The sequence below is a fragment of the Cyprinodon tularosa genome, unplaced genomic scaffold, assembly GCF_016077235.1.
Source record: "Cyprinodon tularosa strain WSP-4 unplaced genomic scaffold, ASM1607723v1 ctg394, whole genome shotgun sequence".
In the NCBI taxonomy this organism is placed as follows: domain Eukaryota; kingdom Metazoa; phylum Chordata; class Actinopteri; order Cyprinodontiformes; family Cyprinodontidae; genus Cyprinodon; species Cyprinodon tularosa.
In genome coordinates, this window is record NW_024039112.1 from 718656 (window position 1) to 737551 (window position 18896).

General features: G+C 36.4%; 1 protein-coding gene across 2 annotated transcripts in view; it reads right to left on the reverse strand.

The window, feature by feature from the left end:
* Positions 1-14804: 14804 nt before the first annotated feature.
* Positions 14805-18896, reverse strand: part of LOC119791549 (fibroblast growth factor 12-like) — a 70401-nt gene continuing 66309 nt past the window's right edge. For both annotated transcript variants that reach the window (XM_038297704.1, XM_038297703.1), the window contains exon 5: positions 14805-15180. In XM_038297704.1, the coding sequence (XP_038153632.1) occupies positions 15029-15180 (152 nt within the window). In that variant the 3' untranslated portion in view covers positions 14805-15028. The remainder of the gene's footprint in view (positions 15181-18896) is intronic.

An 18896-nucleotide genomic window follows, 5' to 3' on the forward strand; every position in this document is an offset into this window, starting at 1 on the left:
ACAATAATTTTTGTCTAAGTGAAAAGTCACAAGATACAACATTAAAGTTGGTTCTTGACCTGCAACCTTGTGTCTTGATGCCAAGTGCATTGATGGACATTCTTATGCTTGAATATTGTGTTCATTATGGACAATTAATGATTTAAATGAGTCAAAGAGACAAAACACCACTCTGTTTCAGAGTGGTGAAATGAATACACAGCTTTTGTACTTTATTTGTATCTTATTTTAATTTGCAAAAATATATAATATATTTGGGACATTGATTCTTGCAGGCCTCTCTGACTATATACAGTTGAAGAATACAGCCGTGAGTGACTGTCTGTCTTATTACGTCAGTGCCTCTAGTGGCAAAATAAAGTATTACAAGAAAAAACTGAAAGATTTGCCTTTTTTTTTGTTGTTGTTGTTTTTTCTTTCTCTTGCCTTTCAGGGCAGAAAATAATACAAAAAAAAAAAAAAACTTCAAACTTTTCTTTTCCAGATTTTTTTCTCTCTCTTGCCTTTCAGATCTTCAATAGATTACCCTAAAACAGAGGTCTTCAACAGGGGGTCCGCGACCCCTATGGGGTCCGCGGAGGTACTGCATGGGGGTCGCGAAAGTCTTGGTTGATTACTTTTTTTTATGTTCCCTCCTGCAATTTTTTGCACTAATTAAAATGTCTTTAAATACACATTAACATGAATTCAACGCACTGTAGTAAACATATAAATAGAAGCAGAAGATGTCCTTCAGTCATCAATGCACACATTTAGCGACACACAGGAGCTCTTTCAAACCTGGGCACCATTTCATTCACAACACCTGTCCCATCAACCTGGAATCAGAATCAGAAATACTTTAATAATCCCAGAGAGAAATTACTTTCGTTACATGACTCCATATGTAATAGAGTGACTATAGGACCAGTTTGATATGACACAAATTACTACAATATATATAATTAAGGGGTCCCCGCTCCATCTCGCAATCAGTTTGGGGGTCCTTGGCCTCGAAAATGTTGAAGACCCCTGCTCTAAAAGATTCAACAAATATAATGAAAGTACATAGAATTGCAGGTTCTTCTCTTTTAGAATTTTAACTGAAAGTTTATATATTTCAATAAGTCAATTCACTTAGTAAAACACATAACAGAAATGCATTACATACAGGCCAACGTCTTCAAGCCTTTATCTATTTTTATCATGATGATTTTATATGTACAGCTAATCAAACACAATATCAACACACATTAAGAGGACATTACAAACATTTATTTTTTCCTTGATAGAAATATAAATTAAATGTACTTTTAATTTTTTAGAATTGACTTTCAAAGTTTGTCTCAATTATGCATAACATTTTTAAATCATAAAATTTTATTATTAGAAATTCCACCCAAACCTACAGTATTCTTTTAGATTTAAAAAGGTCAACACGAGTGGTCTACTTAGTTGTGAAGTATGAAGAAAATGGAGGAAGAGTATTTTCAGTTTTAAACTTATTAGGTGCAGAATGACATTTTTTTCCAGTAAAAAGAAAAAAGGAAATCCAGTTGATCATTTTAAAGCAAGGTTAAATTATATTTGATTTGGGCCGGTGATGTCACTATCAGATCAGACATTAGTGGTGTGCGTATTTAGGCTTTTCTTTATGTTTACTTTTGTTGTCTGTTGTGTTCTTTTTGATGTTATGTTTTCTGTTTTGTGTTCCTCTCATCTCATACAGGCATGGAAGCAGATTTCTAGGAGTTACTGTATATTTTCTGTGTTGTCTATTTTTGCTGTTTTGTTTTATTTTTTCTATATCAATGTGCTCCTTATAAAATACTTAATAAATGCTTTGAGTTATCCCCCTGTCTGTCTCACCTTGAATACTGGGTCCTCCTGTCCTGAACTATGACAATTAATTCAATTTAATTCAATTCAATTCAGTTTATTTCTATAGCGCCAATTCACAACACATGTCATCTCAAGGCACTTTACAGTTCAACCAGATCATACAGTCAAATTGATTGAAAGTTTTCCATCTACAGAAAACCAGTTAATTGCATTGACTCATTGACTTGAAGGCAATCCCTCACACTAACTGGAGAGGAAAAACTCCCTTTTAACAGGAAGAAACCTCCAGCAGAACCAGGCTCAGTGTAAGCGGCCATCTGCAGAGGCCGACTGGGGTTCAAGGAGACAGAAGCAGAGATACAAAAGGCAACTGTAAAAGGAAACACACAGCCAGGCAGACGAGCTCCGAGCCAGCTCCCATGTCAGAGGATGAAGAGAGCACATCCACTCAGTCACAGTCAGAGAAACAGGACTACACTGAAAAACAGGCCTATCTCCAGCATCTATAAACAAGGATGTTGATGGAAGCAGCACAGCTGATATTTCTTTCCAGGATGGTGTCACAGCCAAACAGGAACAGACGAGGCAAAGCTACTATGAGAAAAAGCAGAGAGAGCATAACGTTAGAGATTGAACTAACAGATTCTGTAGATTAGGAGAGTAGAGATAGAATGAAGCAGAATGATGAAATGGGGGTCCCTATGTCCTCCAGCAGTATAAGCCTGTAGCAGATTAACTATATTGACGCAGGTCAAAGAGCCAATCCCACTGCCACTAAAAGCTGATTGTCCGACAGTTTCAACAGGTTTTTTGGCCAGTGGGAAATGGTTATTAGTAAGGGTTGTCAATAACTGATGTCAATAATGTGTTCCAGCCTCTGCTTATTACAACAAAAGGTTATGAACTGTAACAGCAGCCTATCAAGGAATGAGAACAGAAACCAAAGGGAAAAGCTGCTGTATAACAAGTCCTTTGTGTTCTAAGCACCACAGCAGCAGGGAGTAACCTCTGAACACTTGAGACTATATGAAATTCAGCCATGGTGAAAAATGACTGCAGAGTCAAACCCAAACAGGTCCAGAAAACTAAATAAAATTCTCAAAACCTATTAAATAATAAATTTGGAGTTATGCTTTAAAATCTTTCGAGTGCGCTAGCTGATTTAAACACAGTCTCCCTTATTAGTCAGTGTCAGAAAAATAAAAATGTAATAAAAGTTTGGTTGTTATGTTGCTCAATCATTTTTCCCATCTTTTTTAAATCAATAGCTGAACTGTAATGCTTCATTTAAAGAAAGCAAAGCAGAAGGTCTCTCTTTGTAAGAAAAACAACAAAACACGTAAAATAGTTAAGTGCTTCCTCAATATCTGACTAGATGAATTTGGTTTTTGATCAGTTTGTACACAGACTTCGAAGAGTCTGGGATCTGTTTGGACAAGAAAGACTTATCCTAACAGCTTTTCAGTTAGACAGTAAAATGATGGTTCCAAGGAGAGCATGGCTGCTGTTAGATGATCACAGCTTTAAACTCTCATTCTTGGTTAAATGTCGCCACCTGCTGGTTTTTATCTGTAATGACTGTAGGCCAAAAACAAACAAACAAAAAAAATGAAAAAAGGGTTTCTTTCTTAAAGTAGAATATAACAAAATTAAGGCAGTAGCTATTAAACTCTGCCTTTATGTCTATTTTACAATTTTTCCCCCAGATCTACTCCCTTAAAATATGTTTACAAGGTCAACACCATAAAAAACTGTTAAAACGCAGGTAGGTTCACTAAAAAAATAAAATAACTTTCATTTTTCAGGTTAACACAGTTAAAACTGAAATTGAAAAAAGGTCTCAGAGTCGTTCAGCTGCAGAAGAGGCCTGTTTTTCTCTTCCTGCTCATCAAACATGGATGAAGCTGCTAGGCTTTTAGGACACCAGAACATTTAACAAAGCGTTCTGCAAAGTTAAAACCAGCTTGCTCTAATAGTCTGTGTGTTGGGCTTTTGTTTAAGTTTTTTTTTTTTTTACAAATATTGATTCTAAAAGCCATTTTGCTGACACACTGTGCTGGAATCAACTAGGCCAACTCTGAACTTCAGCTATATTGACCAAGATTATCACAAAAATACGGAATTTGACTTATAAGCATATAAACCGTACAGCAGTGATAGTGGGTAGATGAGGCGTCATGAAAGGTTGCCAAACTATACTGATACTGCGTCGATACTGTGTCACTGAATACTGCCACCTGCTGGACCTTAAAATCACTACAGCTAGCCTATCTGAAAGACAACTGACGCTGATTTGATAACCTATAACAGAGGTCACGGATTAGCAGATCGGGGCTCGGATCCGGAGACAACGGCTGGCTAATCTGAACCCAACCTGATTTAAATATTTATAAATTACCGCATTTTGTCCGACGGCATTTTCTAACTTCACCTGAAGTTAGAACTTCACCTGAAGTTAGAAAATGCCTGTTAATATGGTAAAGCCCATCTGGATTGTCTGGGACCAGGCTACACTGGAAAAACGATCAGGAAATAAGTAAACATTTCTTAAATTAAATGTATTTACCCTTAATTTGAGCGGGTAAATGAGATAGTTTGCCAATGGAATGAGTACTTGCACTCTTAAAATAAGATATTTAGATAATATGCACCTGAAATAAGACAATGCAATTGGGTTTTCTCATTTTAAGTGTAAAATATCTTGTTTTATATCTTTTACCTCCTCAATCCAAGAACAAATGATTTTAAGAAAAAAATGACTTTTCTAGAGTTTGATTTTTTCCAGTGTCCACGTGATACAAATTAACCAATGAGCTGCTGTCAGTCTGGGTTGCTGCTGCTGCTACTTTTAGACACAGCAGGCAAACCTGTGGCAAGCTGGGCGATGGGAAAAACAGAGCAGAGAAAGAGTGGACTGCTGGAAGAACTGCAGTGAACTGTGAAAGAAAAGTGAAATGGTGCTCAAAGATGACCCTGAACATTTAGAGGATGTTTGGCTCAACCTGCTGCTGTGAAGCAGGATTCTCCACCATGAACAGAATCAAAAATTAAATATGGATCCAGGCTCAAAATGAGCTCCTTGATATGTGCTTTAGAATGGCTTTGTCTCCATTCAAACCCAGGTTTAAAGCCTTGCAGGGCAGCATAAAGCCCACTGCTCTCATTAAGCCATAAAGAATAATAATTAAGACAGAAACAAATAAAAGGTCAGTTCAGGTGTTTTATAAAATCTGTGAATCAGGAAATTGTCTATATACCAAACTGAACGATTGTTGTTCTCTACTTCAAAAACCCTTTAGGTTTTAAAATATTTATTTTATATTATTATATTTCTTTTTAAATATTCCTTTATTTAAAAAGTCATTTTTTAACATGGCTGCATAAACACCTCATTTTATTTCAGTGTTAAATTCTGTTTAAAGTAACAGATTATAATTAGAAATGTCTCTGGACCTTTACTGGTTGATGATTTCCTTTATTCGGACCCCGCTGATCTTAATTGGTTACTCCTGACCTATAATATGGTTTAAGTCATTGTATGTTCTACTGCAGTATTTCATATCTTTGTTTTCAATAGAAAATATATTTGACTGTGAACATTATATCATAATGTGAAAATTTAAGTTAACGTGAATTAGGATGTTTGTATAATTGTATTGTTTATTGTTTAAAGCATTAACTACAGAAAGAACAATAGACTGAGTCAATTTAAAATATATCTAAATCAGATATATCGAGTGATAACAGAGAAGAACCAGATTACACAGCAAGAAAATAAAAAACAAAAATGAGATCAACATTTAAACATCTACATTTTATTTTTTGCCTTGAGGCTGCTCCATATTTCCTGATGGATTTGATGATGAACCACTAACTCCCAGCTCTGTGACCCCAGAGGCCATTCACAGTATTACACAATTAAATTTTTCTAAATATTCAATTTTATTCAAATATTTTTTTAATGTTTAAAATTGTATTCTTTTGAATAGTTTTTTCAATTTTCTCTTTTTTTGGAATGACTTTTTTTCTGGGTTTCCTCTGCATGATGAGTGAAGACTCATTTGTATGGATCTGCCTGGAGTTACAGTAGCAATATTTTTATTGGTCATTATACACGTCATGAGTAATCCTAACATACACATATATTGGGCTTAAAGTAAAGAGAACAGAGATGGCAAAAGTACTCACTTTCTGTACTTGAGTAAAAGTACAGATAATTGTGTTAAAAATACTCTGGTAAAAGTGGAAGTACCGATTAAACTTCTTTACTCAAGTAAGTACAGGCTTGTAAATTTACTTAAAGTATAAAAGTAAAAGTAGAAACCACTTTTTTCAAGCCGTTGCCTACATTTTAAATGGATGTCTGCCAATAGGACTAGATCTCCGTTGTGTTCATTTTCAATCATCTCGTCGTCCATGCTACTATGCTAACGCCACCGCCACCAAGCTGCAATGATTTGCCGCCAATGAATACCGCCGAGTCTGTCGATTCATCTTGTAGTGGTGCGTCAAATGCAACGTAGATTCCCATCCAATTAGATTGAATTTGGTATTGATGACGTGAAAAATAATAACAGTAACTCCATTGAAATGATTCAAAACTAAAGTAACGAGACAATTTTTAAAAATGTAAGGAGTAAAAAGTACAGATATTTGTGTAAAAATGTAAGGAGTAGAAGTAAAAAGTCGCCATAAAAATAAGTAGTAAAGTAAAGTAAAAATATCAGAAAAATCTAGTTGAGTACAGTAACGAAGTATTTGTACTTCGTTACTTCCAATCTCTGAAAGAGAATGATCTATAATATATAATATGAAAATAATATAAATTATAAAACTCAATCTGAAAAAGAGAAATTTGAAAAAATAAGATTAGAAAATATTAAATCTATTAAAAAAATTAGGTTTGAAAAGAAAATCTTATATATTAAACAAATGAAAAAAAATAAATTGTTGATTGGGTTTACTTAAAATTTCTATTCACAAAACATGTTCTTGGCTTTATGTGTTATATATTTAACAACCTACGTATTTTAAGTTTTTAAAAGTCTTCATATGATGATAATCACTTTTGCTTTTTCTCAAATAAATATGCTTCCACTTACTAGCTTTTTATCCATTTTCTAGAATTTAGTTTTTTCCCAAGTAGTTAAGATGACAATTTCCTCTAAACTACATCTTGGCGGCTACATTACTAAAATGCACTCAAGCCTTTACAAGCAAAATATGATTATGTGGATAAAAAGTGAGGCTTTTAGCTGCTTCAACCCATTCTGATGTGATTTATCCCACAGCTTTATCACATCAGGCACACGTGATCAGAACATGGTTACTCAGCATGTGAAGGAGCTTTGCTCCTTTTATACCTCAGACATTTATATTGGTACTCCTGACTGCAGAAGTGATACTGAAGCTTCAGGAAGAACAGCAGCTTATGAGTCTGGTGTTGGGTTTAAAGAGGTAATTCAATATGATTCAACTATTTATATAGAACCAATTCACAACAAATGTCCTCTCAAAGCACTTTATAGAGAGAATTCATCCAGATCATAGTTTTTCTATCTAAGGAAAACTAGCTGATTGCATCGACTCATTGAATCCCTCACACTAAGCGTGCTTGTAGTGACAGTGGAGAGGATGAAAGAGAGCACATCCAGTTAGTCAGAGAAACAAGACTACACTGAAAAACAGGCTAAGCTCCAACATCTATAAAAGAAAGTGGGTTGATGGCAGCAGCACAGCTGATATTTCTCTCCAGAATTGGGTCACAGCCAGACAGGAACAGACCAAATGAAGATACTATGAGAAAATGTAACTAAAACATACTGCAGAATGGGAGAATATAAAAATAGAATGAAGCTGAAAGATGAAAACTGGTCTCTATGTCCTCCAGCAGTCTAAGCCTATAGGAGCATAACTATAGAGATATCTTTGGGAAACGAAGCCACTCTAAAAGTGGACTAAACTGGTAGTTGGTTCCATGTAGGTGGACAGCCGAATCTTGTCCAGAGGAAGTCTCTCTTCTGTGTTGAGCCATGCTTCTGTAGATGTTGTTTGGTTTCTCCAATATAAAGATCAGAGCATTTCTCACCGCCCTGAACTGCATACACCACTCCACTCATATTTGGTCTGGGGGGTTTTGTCCTTAGGATACACTAAGGTCCTATTTGGTTTGAAATGTTCTGGGATTTTATGTTTGGAGAAAGTCCTCTTGACCTTTTCAGAGACTCCAGCAACATATGGGATGGCGATGTTTTTGTGTTTAATATCATCACTGTTATGTTCTGCTGCATGTCTTTTGGTTTTCCTTGCTGAATTGACAAACACCCAGTCAGGGTATCCACAGGTTTGAAGGGCATCTTTATTGTGTTTCTGTTCTTTATGCTTCCCTTCTGTTTTAGTAGGGACATTCTCAGTCCGGTGTTGTAAGGTTCTGGTGAGAGAAAATCTGTGTTCCAGTGGGCGGTGTGAGTCAAAAAGAAGATACTGGTCTGTGTGAGTGGATTTCCTATACACTTCAATGTTGATATTTCCATCTCCTTCCATGCTCACCAAGCAAAGGTGGCCTGTTGTTGTTGGCATCCTCTCTGGTGAACTTGATGTTGTTCTCCACCGAGTTGATGTGTCTGGTGAAAGCTTCCACTTCTTTCAAGTGGATTTTGGCGGATGTGTCATCCACATATCTAAACCAGTAGCTTGGTGGTTTTCTTCTAAAGGTGCCTAAAGCTCTTTTTTCCATTTCTTCCATGTAAAGATTGGCTAAAATTGGTGACACTGGAGATCCCATGGCCCAACCATGCTTCTGTCTGTAAAAACGATCCTTGAACTTAAAATAGGTTGTGGAAAGACAAAGGTCCAGTAAGGTGCAGTTCTGGTCTGGAGTGAAATTAGTTCTGATTTTTAGACAAACATTCTTCTTTAAAATCAGACTTGTTTTTTTGTTCTTTATGTGAAGCATGTGAAGAGATTCCCCTTCGAGGCATCAGGTTGACTTAATTAAGCTGAACTCAAGCAAAGCCAAATTAGGCCCCGAAAACCAACCCATAATCAAAACCCCTGAGCATCAATTACATCATAATTGAAGTTCTGTTTAAAGTATGTGCAACGTCGCCCTCTACTGTCCAGAATCTACATCCTATGGGTGAAAGAAAAACAATGAATCCGCATGAATTAAAACTAAACCTCATACATTGAGCAAGCGGTGAATTATTAATCCTTAAAGATTAAAGAGTCGGAATCAATTTGACAAAATTCCAACCCAAGTTTACAGGACATTACAGGAGGTTTAATGATATTGTATTTTTCTTAAAAAGTACTTTTTATATTACAAATGTTAATTCCAAATTTTACATTGTCCAATAGCTGTAAAAACATACAGTACTGTTTAAGCTGAATCTTCATGGTTCTGCCACCTAGAGGAGAATCTAAGCAGCTGCAGTATAGAGTGGCCCCCAGGATCTGGGCCCCTGGTTCTAATGGTTCTAACAGTAAAATGAATCAAAAAGATGAGAGACACTGATGTTCTTCTGTCATTTTTTTCTTTATTTTTCAGTCGTCTTTTTTTCATCCTGTTGCGTATTAGCGATGAGTTTTTCTAATACATGATGCGTTTATATGACGGTGCAAACATCAGCAAACAAACTAAAGTTTTGAACAGGTTCATACATTTCCATCTGCCAATTCCTCCGCTTCCAGTCAGGAGCTAGAGTAACAGTCCCCACCACAGTTTTAGCACAGAGATTACAGACTTTTATTCCATAGAGTCACTAACACATCGGCGGTGCTGCCTTCAGGTGATTCATTAGCCATTGGAATAACCAGTGTTCACATTAGAGTGATTTCTCATAAAATAAACCTGGACAACTATAATTGGGACCAAATTAGTGACTCCAAATTCCACTGAAAATGCCCCAAATCATGAAGAAATGTGTAAAACCTTCTGGTATGAATATTCGTTAAACATATATGTGTAAATTAAACATGGCAAGTGAACGCCACAGAAATGTTTACTTTATATTGAACTGTATTATTAAAAAAGCATGACAACAATGCATGTAGATAATTATTAAAATTAATAATTATCAATAATAATAATAATCAAATATTTCCCATCCCAATAATAAATATGTTTTTTTTAATCATAAAATAATAAATTAATTTCTGCTTTGAGTTTTAACACATTGACAATTATTTTTGGCTCTTTTGGCATTCCATACTTTAACTCTTAGCTTGTTCTGTGATCACCGGAGGAAAGCAACACTTCAGAGCTAAAATCAAGTTGAAACTATGTTTCTGTTTAGTCTGAATCAGCAGATGTGACACTGGAATTCCCCTCAAAGTGGACGCAAACTCTTGGAATCGTCAGGAGTCTCTACAATCCATGTTGTCCCATTAAAATCCCAAGTGGAAGACTTTCTCACAGGCAGAACGGCGGATTATGACGGTTGATCTGTTTCCCCCCATTAGTCGTTCAGTCCGTCAGTATTTTATCAGAGAAGCTTTGATTTTCCTCCTTGACCCACCCACTGTGACCCTAAGGTTTAGGGATCAAACAGGAACAGCAGCGTGTTCAGTGACAAACAGAAGGAAAGAACAAAGATATTAACCTGATTCATGTTTTGTTCCTGCTGGCTGATGGGAGGAGACCAAGTTTCCTAAAAACACCCAAAAAGTCAAACATTAAATCCATTCGTTCCCCATTAGGCCCTGTCCGGGTTCAAATGCTTAACCTTCCAAGACAAATGACCTTTTCAACGCTGTTGAAAACCAATCCAATGATAGGAAAACAAACTATTTGTTTTTGTGTACTCATGAGGACCTGGTCTGGTCACCAGCCTTGTCTGGACGTTAAATCCTCACAAACAACACATCCAAAAGTCAAACATAAAATCCATAAAGTTTGACTTCATCATCACTTTATACGTTTTTCAGGTTTCTGGCTGCATTTCAACAGATCTGACGTAAAATCCCTGAAAATAAGAAGATTCCCTGCCAAAGTTTTCTCTGTCATTGGACTCGTATATGTGGAAGGAGGACTCATTTGTTTGGCGATCTGCTGGACCTGCTTTCAGGAAACTGGGTCAGTGTTCTGTGACAGGAGCTGAAGGGTCTGAGTCAGAGAAAACAACAAGGGTTTTAAAGGGCAGTGCCGCTACCTGCTCTAAGGATCAGGAGAGTGAAACATAAAAGGAAAGATGGAGGTTATTTCCTTAAACTGTAAACAGGACTGATCCATCCTTTGAGTCAGGGATTTCCCTGATTCAGACTTTTTAAAAGTCTCCTGTTTTAATATGAAATTCAGATAAAGTTGCAGTAAAGTAGCTACAGTTTTCAGGGCAGTGCTGTTTGCCAGAAGAGGGCAGTGTTCACCCTGCTGTCACAGCCTCCCATCAACCCGCGCCCGAACGCATCACGGTCTGAAGGCCTGAAGCTGAGAGAGGAAGAACTTAACGACAGCAGCCTGAACTCTTTACTTTTAAATTAAATAGTGAGGCCTTTTTTATAGGTCCCACATACCTATAAAAAAGGCCTCATATTAACTCATGTAAACCTCTGCTACTTAAAAAACATCCATCCATCCATCCATTCATCCATCCTCAGGGGGGCGCTCATCTGTGACAAATTCAGAGTAACCAATTAACCTAACAGTCTTGTTTTTAGACATTATTGGGGAAGTTGGAGTACCCAGAGAGAACCCTCATGTGCAACGGGATAAACATGCAAAACTCTATGAAGAAAAGACCCAAAGCTGCTAACCGCTCCACCGAAGGTGTCCAATGAAGACGGAAATGTTAAGTAACTTACATTCAATAAGCCCAGAGACACGTTTGATTGACTGATCAGTCCTGTAGTTCATCCACATCTACAGGATCATTCAGGCATGATTGCTCAGCTGCAAAGATGGTTCCTGGCTGCTCTTTCCAATAGATTTTTAGATTCTTAAAGCAACGTTACAGTTTTCTTCTGATGCAGCAGAGAGGTTTCTGTCACACCATGACGCTAAGTTTCTTCGAGGATAACTAAAATTCTGCTATTCTGAAACCTTCGTCTTCATCTCCCTCCCCTGCCTGTTTCTCATTTAACGTCAATCTTTCAGTCAAAAACTGATCCTTAAAAAAATTGGGGAATATCAGGAGAAAAATAAATAATAAATATAAAAAATAGAATATGGAGAGATTAAACAATTTAACGTTTTTTTTTTTTACATTTATAGCTATTGGGAAAAATGTTTTGTGGATCAAATAATTTTCTGTCATCAAGATTTGATAATTTCTATCTATTTCATTTTTTTTAAATAACATAAAGCGATAAAATAATGAAAATAATGAAACATTCCTGTAGGAGTCATGATTTAACAGTCTAAACTGAGGAGTTTAAATCATCAGATGTCATCGACTGGTTGCTTTTGGTTGAACCAGAAAATATATTCAGAGGACTTGTTTTTATCCACTCTGTCACCCTCGTTGTTTTACCTCAAAAAATAAAATAAAATAGAAAACCTGAACCAATCTCAGTAATGTAATATCGCATCATAGCCACATTAAAAACAGAACAGGTGTGCCTAAATAAATCTAGCAGTCCTACAGTGATCCATGCTGTGATAGTAATAATATCACATATCATTATATCTGAGGTGGGGCTTCTGTTCAGACTAGATCTCAGTTACACAACGCTGCTGTTAGTGTCTTCATAAATTATTGAAATTCCCCGAACCATTGAGGGGCTGTCGCTGTGCTTTAAAAAAAATAAATCATGCAAAATTCTCCTCCTAAAGTCTATCATGACAGGGGACACATGTCAGTGAACGCAGCAGCATGCAACGGTGCCTCGGCCCGATGAAGCCAACGCTTCGGCTCCTGCTACCCTTCGCCTCTAATATCAGTCGTTTCTTCAGCCAGCTTAGTTCCTATGAAAACCATCCTTCTTTGACACGACCTCGAGCTGTCTGCTGAGGTCCTGCAAATAAACAAAACCCAATGCTGGCAGAAAGACGCAGGTTCTTGCACTTTTTGCATCTATCATTCAGAAAAAAAGAAAATTAAAAAACAATCCACCGGACTTTGTTTCCAAGTTTGAAGAAGTTTTGCTTCCCATCCAGGAAGCTTTTTCAATTCAAAATGTCAGGAATAGCGTTGAGTTTGAGGTTTTATACAGTAGCCCAACAAGACCTTGTTTTTGTTTTGAAAACATGCAAATCTTTAGGGTGGACCCCTTTGTCTGTTTCAGCTTTGAAAAACCTACAATGCAGCAACTGAGTTAATCCCTTCCGACCATCACCATCATTATCATCATCATCATCATCTTTGTACAGGAGAGCGAGGACCTCACCTATTCAGTCAGGCCAACAATTCCCTTTAACGACCCCCATTTCAGAGACATAGACAGGTATGGGGCATTGCAGTTTAAAAAAAGAAGCCAAACGACCCCCATTCCAAAGGGGTGGACCCCTTCGTCTGTTTCAATTTGCATGTTTTCAAAACATAAACAAGGCTTCGTTGGGCTGCTGTATAAAACCTCAAACTCAACGCTATTTCTGACATTTTGACTTGAAAAAGCTTCCTGGATGGGAAGCAAAACATCTTCAAACTTGGAAACAAAGTCCAGAAGATTGTTTTTAACATTTTTTGGAATGACTATGACCTGGATGACTGAGAATCTTCAACAGCTTGTTGCATCTATCCTTTACTGACATTAGCTAGCTACACTTGTTTATTTAAAAACTGTTGGATTCCCTTTCATTGCAAACAGAGAAGTTAAAACTTTTTATAATCTATGTCTAGTTAAATATTCTGCATTACTTTATTCCAGTTATTTTCAGGAGTTACTCGTCTGTGTTTACTTGTTTCCTCATTAGGTCCATTTCCAGTTTAAATGACCTTAAAAAGGAACAAAGTCGACTTTTTTGAATTGAATGACAGAAAAACACTTTGTTAAATTTCAATCCAATGCATATGCACGAAATATGACAGAAATGCAGACTTGTTTTGGTGGACTAGTGAGGACCTAGTCGGCTCACCTGCCTTGTCCGGACTTTAAGTTCTTAAAAAAAAAAACTTTCTTGTTAAGAGAACTTCAATCACATTTGAGGTTCAGATTTGTGCTAAAAAGTTTCTCTCTAATCTCAAATAATATGAAGACTATGGACGCCAGCCGTCAAACCGGTTATTCATTTGTCACAATTAGAGAATTAATATTTCATTTTTAGGAATAATTTCACTTTTAGAGATCTGATTGAGGAAGGAAAGTAGCAAGACTGCATAGCCTTAAAACCTTAAAAAACAGCTATAATAAGTCATTTACTAGTGGTTTCCTCTTTGACAATATTTATACAAGTTTATCCTTTTGTGCTTTCTTGAAATCAAGTGTTAATGTTCAAAGGCTTTGAAGATGGTTTTCATAGAAAGAGGCTCCAGGCGGTACCAGTTCTAAACAATCTAAAACATGCAGAAAAGTGGACTTAGTGAAAATGATGGTGAACAAAGAAAGGCTTCAATCTCAACTCTGATCACCAACGAGATCCCCTCCCCGATCCTGCTCAGAGGAGGAAGTCCAGTCTGTCACCGATCTTTAAAACGGCAGTGTCTGTGACTAAACCCGGAACAAGTTCCCGACCCGTTAGAACAAAAAAACCAAACAAACTGTGACATCTGAACGGAGCTGAGTCCGTCTGATTCAACAAAGATTCAGATTCAAGATTCAAGATTCAAGATTCAACAAAGGAGAAAAGGAAGAAGCACGGCGTGTAGAAAGTTAGAAAGTTTTAGCATTCATCAGGAAACAAAGGAAGTGAAGTTTCTACATGGCTTAAAGCTTCAGAGTTCGGAGCGCTCGCTCCACTCCACAGATATTTTGTCAACGTTGTGACAGAAATGATGATGATTACAATGTGTTGATGAAGAGTAGGTGTGCTAGCCTCCTGGCACTAATTCAGCAGGACTTTTTGCATAAAATGTAAATCTCCATCATCAACGTCCTGTTTTTATCTATTTTTTTGTTTCCGAGCAAGCCCCTCCCCCACGCCCTTGCTCGTTTATTTCATAACAAGCAAGAAGAATTTCCCCATTTTTAAAATCTTTTTTACGCTGTTTTCTTCGTCATTGTTGTCTTGGCGGGTTGGTTGTCGTCGGTGTGGTTGTAGTTGCTGAACACAGGGATTGTTAAAATGGTTCTCGTCCTCTTCCGTCTGCACCTGCTGGGGGGGCGCCGCAGGCTATGACGCCTCCCGCTCTGTGGAGGAGTGGGCAGACCCCCGCGCCGGTCGATCCAAGCTCCTGGCACGGCCACTGTTCAGCGTCGGGCTTCGTGAAGACTTCAGCAGCTTCTCCTCAAGCTCATGCAGAGACGGCTCCTTGTACATGCAAACTGGAGAGGGGAAGGATGTGGGAGAAAGGGTGAGAGAACAATAGTTCATCAATTCCACTTTTTCCAAACTGACTTTTGATTTTCCAAAATTTCTTAGGTAACGCTTTCTTTTAAAGTACATTAATAACTATGTAATAACATGGTAATAACATAGCAAGTCACACTATATTACTTGGTAACAAGAAAAACTATTTGATAATTACCCCAAAATTAAGGTATATAGTTTCAAAGTCATTTCATGTAATTATTACATGTATGTCACTGTGTAACAATGGAGGCTTTGGGTGGTTTACCACATAACAGTTTCTATTATTGGCCACCACCTTCCAACGGCTTACAAAGTAAATCTAACTTGTGATCAGGTAAGTAAAACATTATAAAACTGAACTCAAGTTACGTATAAATAAGAGTTTAGATAAAGGTATAGGAATGATTTACGCAATCTTTTGAGAAAATCCGCCCTCTCTACTTTAAAAAAAAAAAGCACATGCACCACCTGTAGCCACTCCTTAAAGGGAACGCCTATTAAACGATGGTGAGAGCGTGCACGAGCCCATTTCTCCTGGTGCACGCTCTGTTTAAAAGTTGCTGTTTGCATCGCTCATACAAGCTTACTTTCCAAAACAAGATCTGCAGTTTTTCCACTATTTCGGACTCACCACAGGTAAGTGAAAATGGGGACGAGCACGTAGGAGGAAGCATATCATCAGAATGACTGACAATTAGGAGGACCACTTATTTTGATGATCCACCCGCACAACAAACATCCTCCATTATACCTTTAAGAAGATTGGCTTGCTGCACAAAGGCGTAGGTTTGATTTCAACTTTAGTAGGGACACTTTTGGTCCTATGCAAAAATATGCATGCTCATTTTTCTTATGCTTGACGTGAAAATCAGGGTGTATTTTGTTTAAAGAGAAAGCAGCATTTCTTGCTACATTTGTAAAAATGTTATAAGCTCTACACACTAGATGCTGTTTATCAATGTTTGAAGCATCATTGGCTCTGATGAATGAGGAATTATGACTTTTTTTCCACTTTGAAAAGGTTTGCATTTCAAATTACCAGCGACTAAGACAGAAAGTAAATCTGTGCCTATTTAACTAAATAAAGTCTAAATATGTCTGTTTTATGTGGATTTATCTTTTCTTTTGAAGATGTACAATTGTGCAGAGTTAAAACCCACACTTATCTTTTAAATATTCTCTTTGTATCATGAAACAAAGCAAAATAATAGATTTAAGGGACACAAAATTTATGTATTGTATTTACATGAGCACTGGAACCGACCCTGAGCATTTAGAATATTAATTTCACTCTAAAAGTCATCTAGGGCTGTAGTTACTCTATTTAACCCATATCATGTATTTTATCTTGCTCTTAAAAAATTCATCGGAATAATCGATTATTAACCCTTTAAGGTCAAGTGTATCATAGTTGATACAGGATATTTTGAAACCTCAGCATCATCAGTGTGATGTTTTTGTTCTTCAAACCCTGACTTACATAATCAGACACATGTGGTGAAGAGAAAACATATGAAAACAAAGAAATGCATAATATATCGAAATTGATGCAAATAAATTATGTAATTTAATGTTTTTACAAAATTTATATAGTTATTTCATTTGTCACAAAGTTCAATGACAATTCTAATTTTGGAAAATTAGAATCTTCTGTCAATTATTTCCTGGTTCAGGGTTTAAAGAGTTAAAATGTCAACAAATTTAGGAATCGATTAATCGTTAACTGGAGTATAGAGACTCTAAAACATGTCTTTAGCTCACAGAGGGACCCACTTTGAGCAGGAATGATACCATATAATTGTATAATTGTAAAAAAAATATATATATATAAACAAAAATGTTTTCATCTGTCAATATATCCATCCCCTCTACTGCTGCAACAAAGCTGTATTGTAAATTATAAACATGTTATTCACATCTAATTGTTGGTAGGGACAAGTAGGTCGGTCCAAAATGTTGGTAGGGACATGTCCCTATGGTCCCTATGCAAACCTACGCCCATGTTGCTGTATTCTAGGTTTAGTTTGTGATATGCCAAGTAATAAACTGCATTTTACTAAATAATAACACATTAATTTATTGCTGTCAGTGAAATGACTGAATTACCTGGTAATAGCTGTTTGAAATTTAAGAAGTCTGACTTTACCTTGTCTGCTTGAAGCACAGCACTTATCAAAATTCTCCATAAACTCTCCATTTTTATTGTTACCTAGTAATAAAGTGTAACCTGTTATGTTATTACCTTGTTATTACATGTTTATTGATGTACTGTAAAAGAAAACACTACCATTTCTTCAATATTTCTGGAGATGTAAGTTTAGAAGGTTAACCTTTAATGGGTCCAACCTCAGTTGGACCCTCTTGCTGAAGGAAAACACTGCGCCCAACTTTGCCATCATGAAGCCTACACCTGTATTATTCTAAAATTAATTTGTACTATTTAAATCAACCTTGATTTCCTTAAAAAAAAAAAAACTATAAATTTGGCAATTTAACATCAAAATCCAAACTTATTTTAAGCATTTTTTCAAGGATCTAGAGGCATTTTTTAGAAACACAAGAACAATTTTTTTTTTGTAAAATAAAAAAATAAAAAGATTTTATATTCAGACATTATATTCCAGTTTGTTTTCTCAGTTTGTTTTTTATTTACCATCCAGGTATAAAAGCTAATAGCAATAATTATCCTCCTAGAGCATAATTCATGTTCCGGACTTCATTGCAATATAGCTGATCCTAATGTCTAAATAGTGACAGAATTTGTTACTAAAATAAAATGCTCAATAAGTTATTAAAACATTTTTTTCAGCTGCAGGGAGAAAAAACTGTGCTAATTTCACTCGTTTAGGAAGAACCTGGAAGCAGCTGGTTCTGATTCTGATCCAGTTAAATCCATCAGTCCAGTTGATTCAGTATTACAGAAATCAGTGTGCTGGAGGGATATAGTAGATTATAGTATAATAGATAAAAACATAGAAAATTATCTAGAGGAGGTTCCTCAGGCTAAAATTAGGCTGCAAGTAAGAAACGATCTTAATACTTGAAATGGAAAGTAGGGAGGGGATGAAAAGCAACAGCAGCCAACAGAGCAACTGAAAGAAGAAACTGAGCCTCATGTTTCCTAATAAACCGCCATCTGTGTTATTTAAGATTCACCTCGACCTCGAGGAAGCGTCTGTAGGACATCTGACTAAACTGTTAATGTTTCAGACACACATGGACTTTAAACAGACCTCACTTACATCTAAGGCAGAGGGTTAGGGATGTTGAACTCTAAATAAGCAGACATTACACTGCATTTTTTCATTTTTTCTTTCAATAAGTGCATTTTGTCTTGAATTGAGGAGGAAACAGACATTTTGCCAATGGAATGAGACAATTTACATTTAAAATAAGAAAAAAAACAACTGCATTGTCTTATTTCAAGTGCATATCATCTAATTATCTTATTTTAAGAGTGAAAATACTATTGACAAAATCTCATTTACCAACTCAAATTAAGGGTAAATGCACTTAATTTAAGATACTTTTACTTCTTTCTAGATGTTTTTTCCAGTGTAAACTCTAAATCTTTCTGTAGGTTTATAATTTATATAATCCAATCTTGTTTTTTTCGAGTACTTATTCTTTCAATAGGCAGAAGGTAGATTCTCATTGATACTGGTCCTGAAAATCCTAATCAAACTGC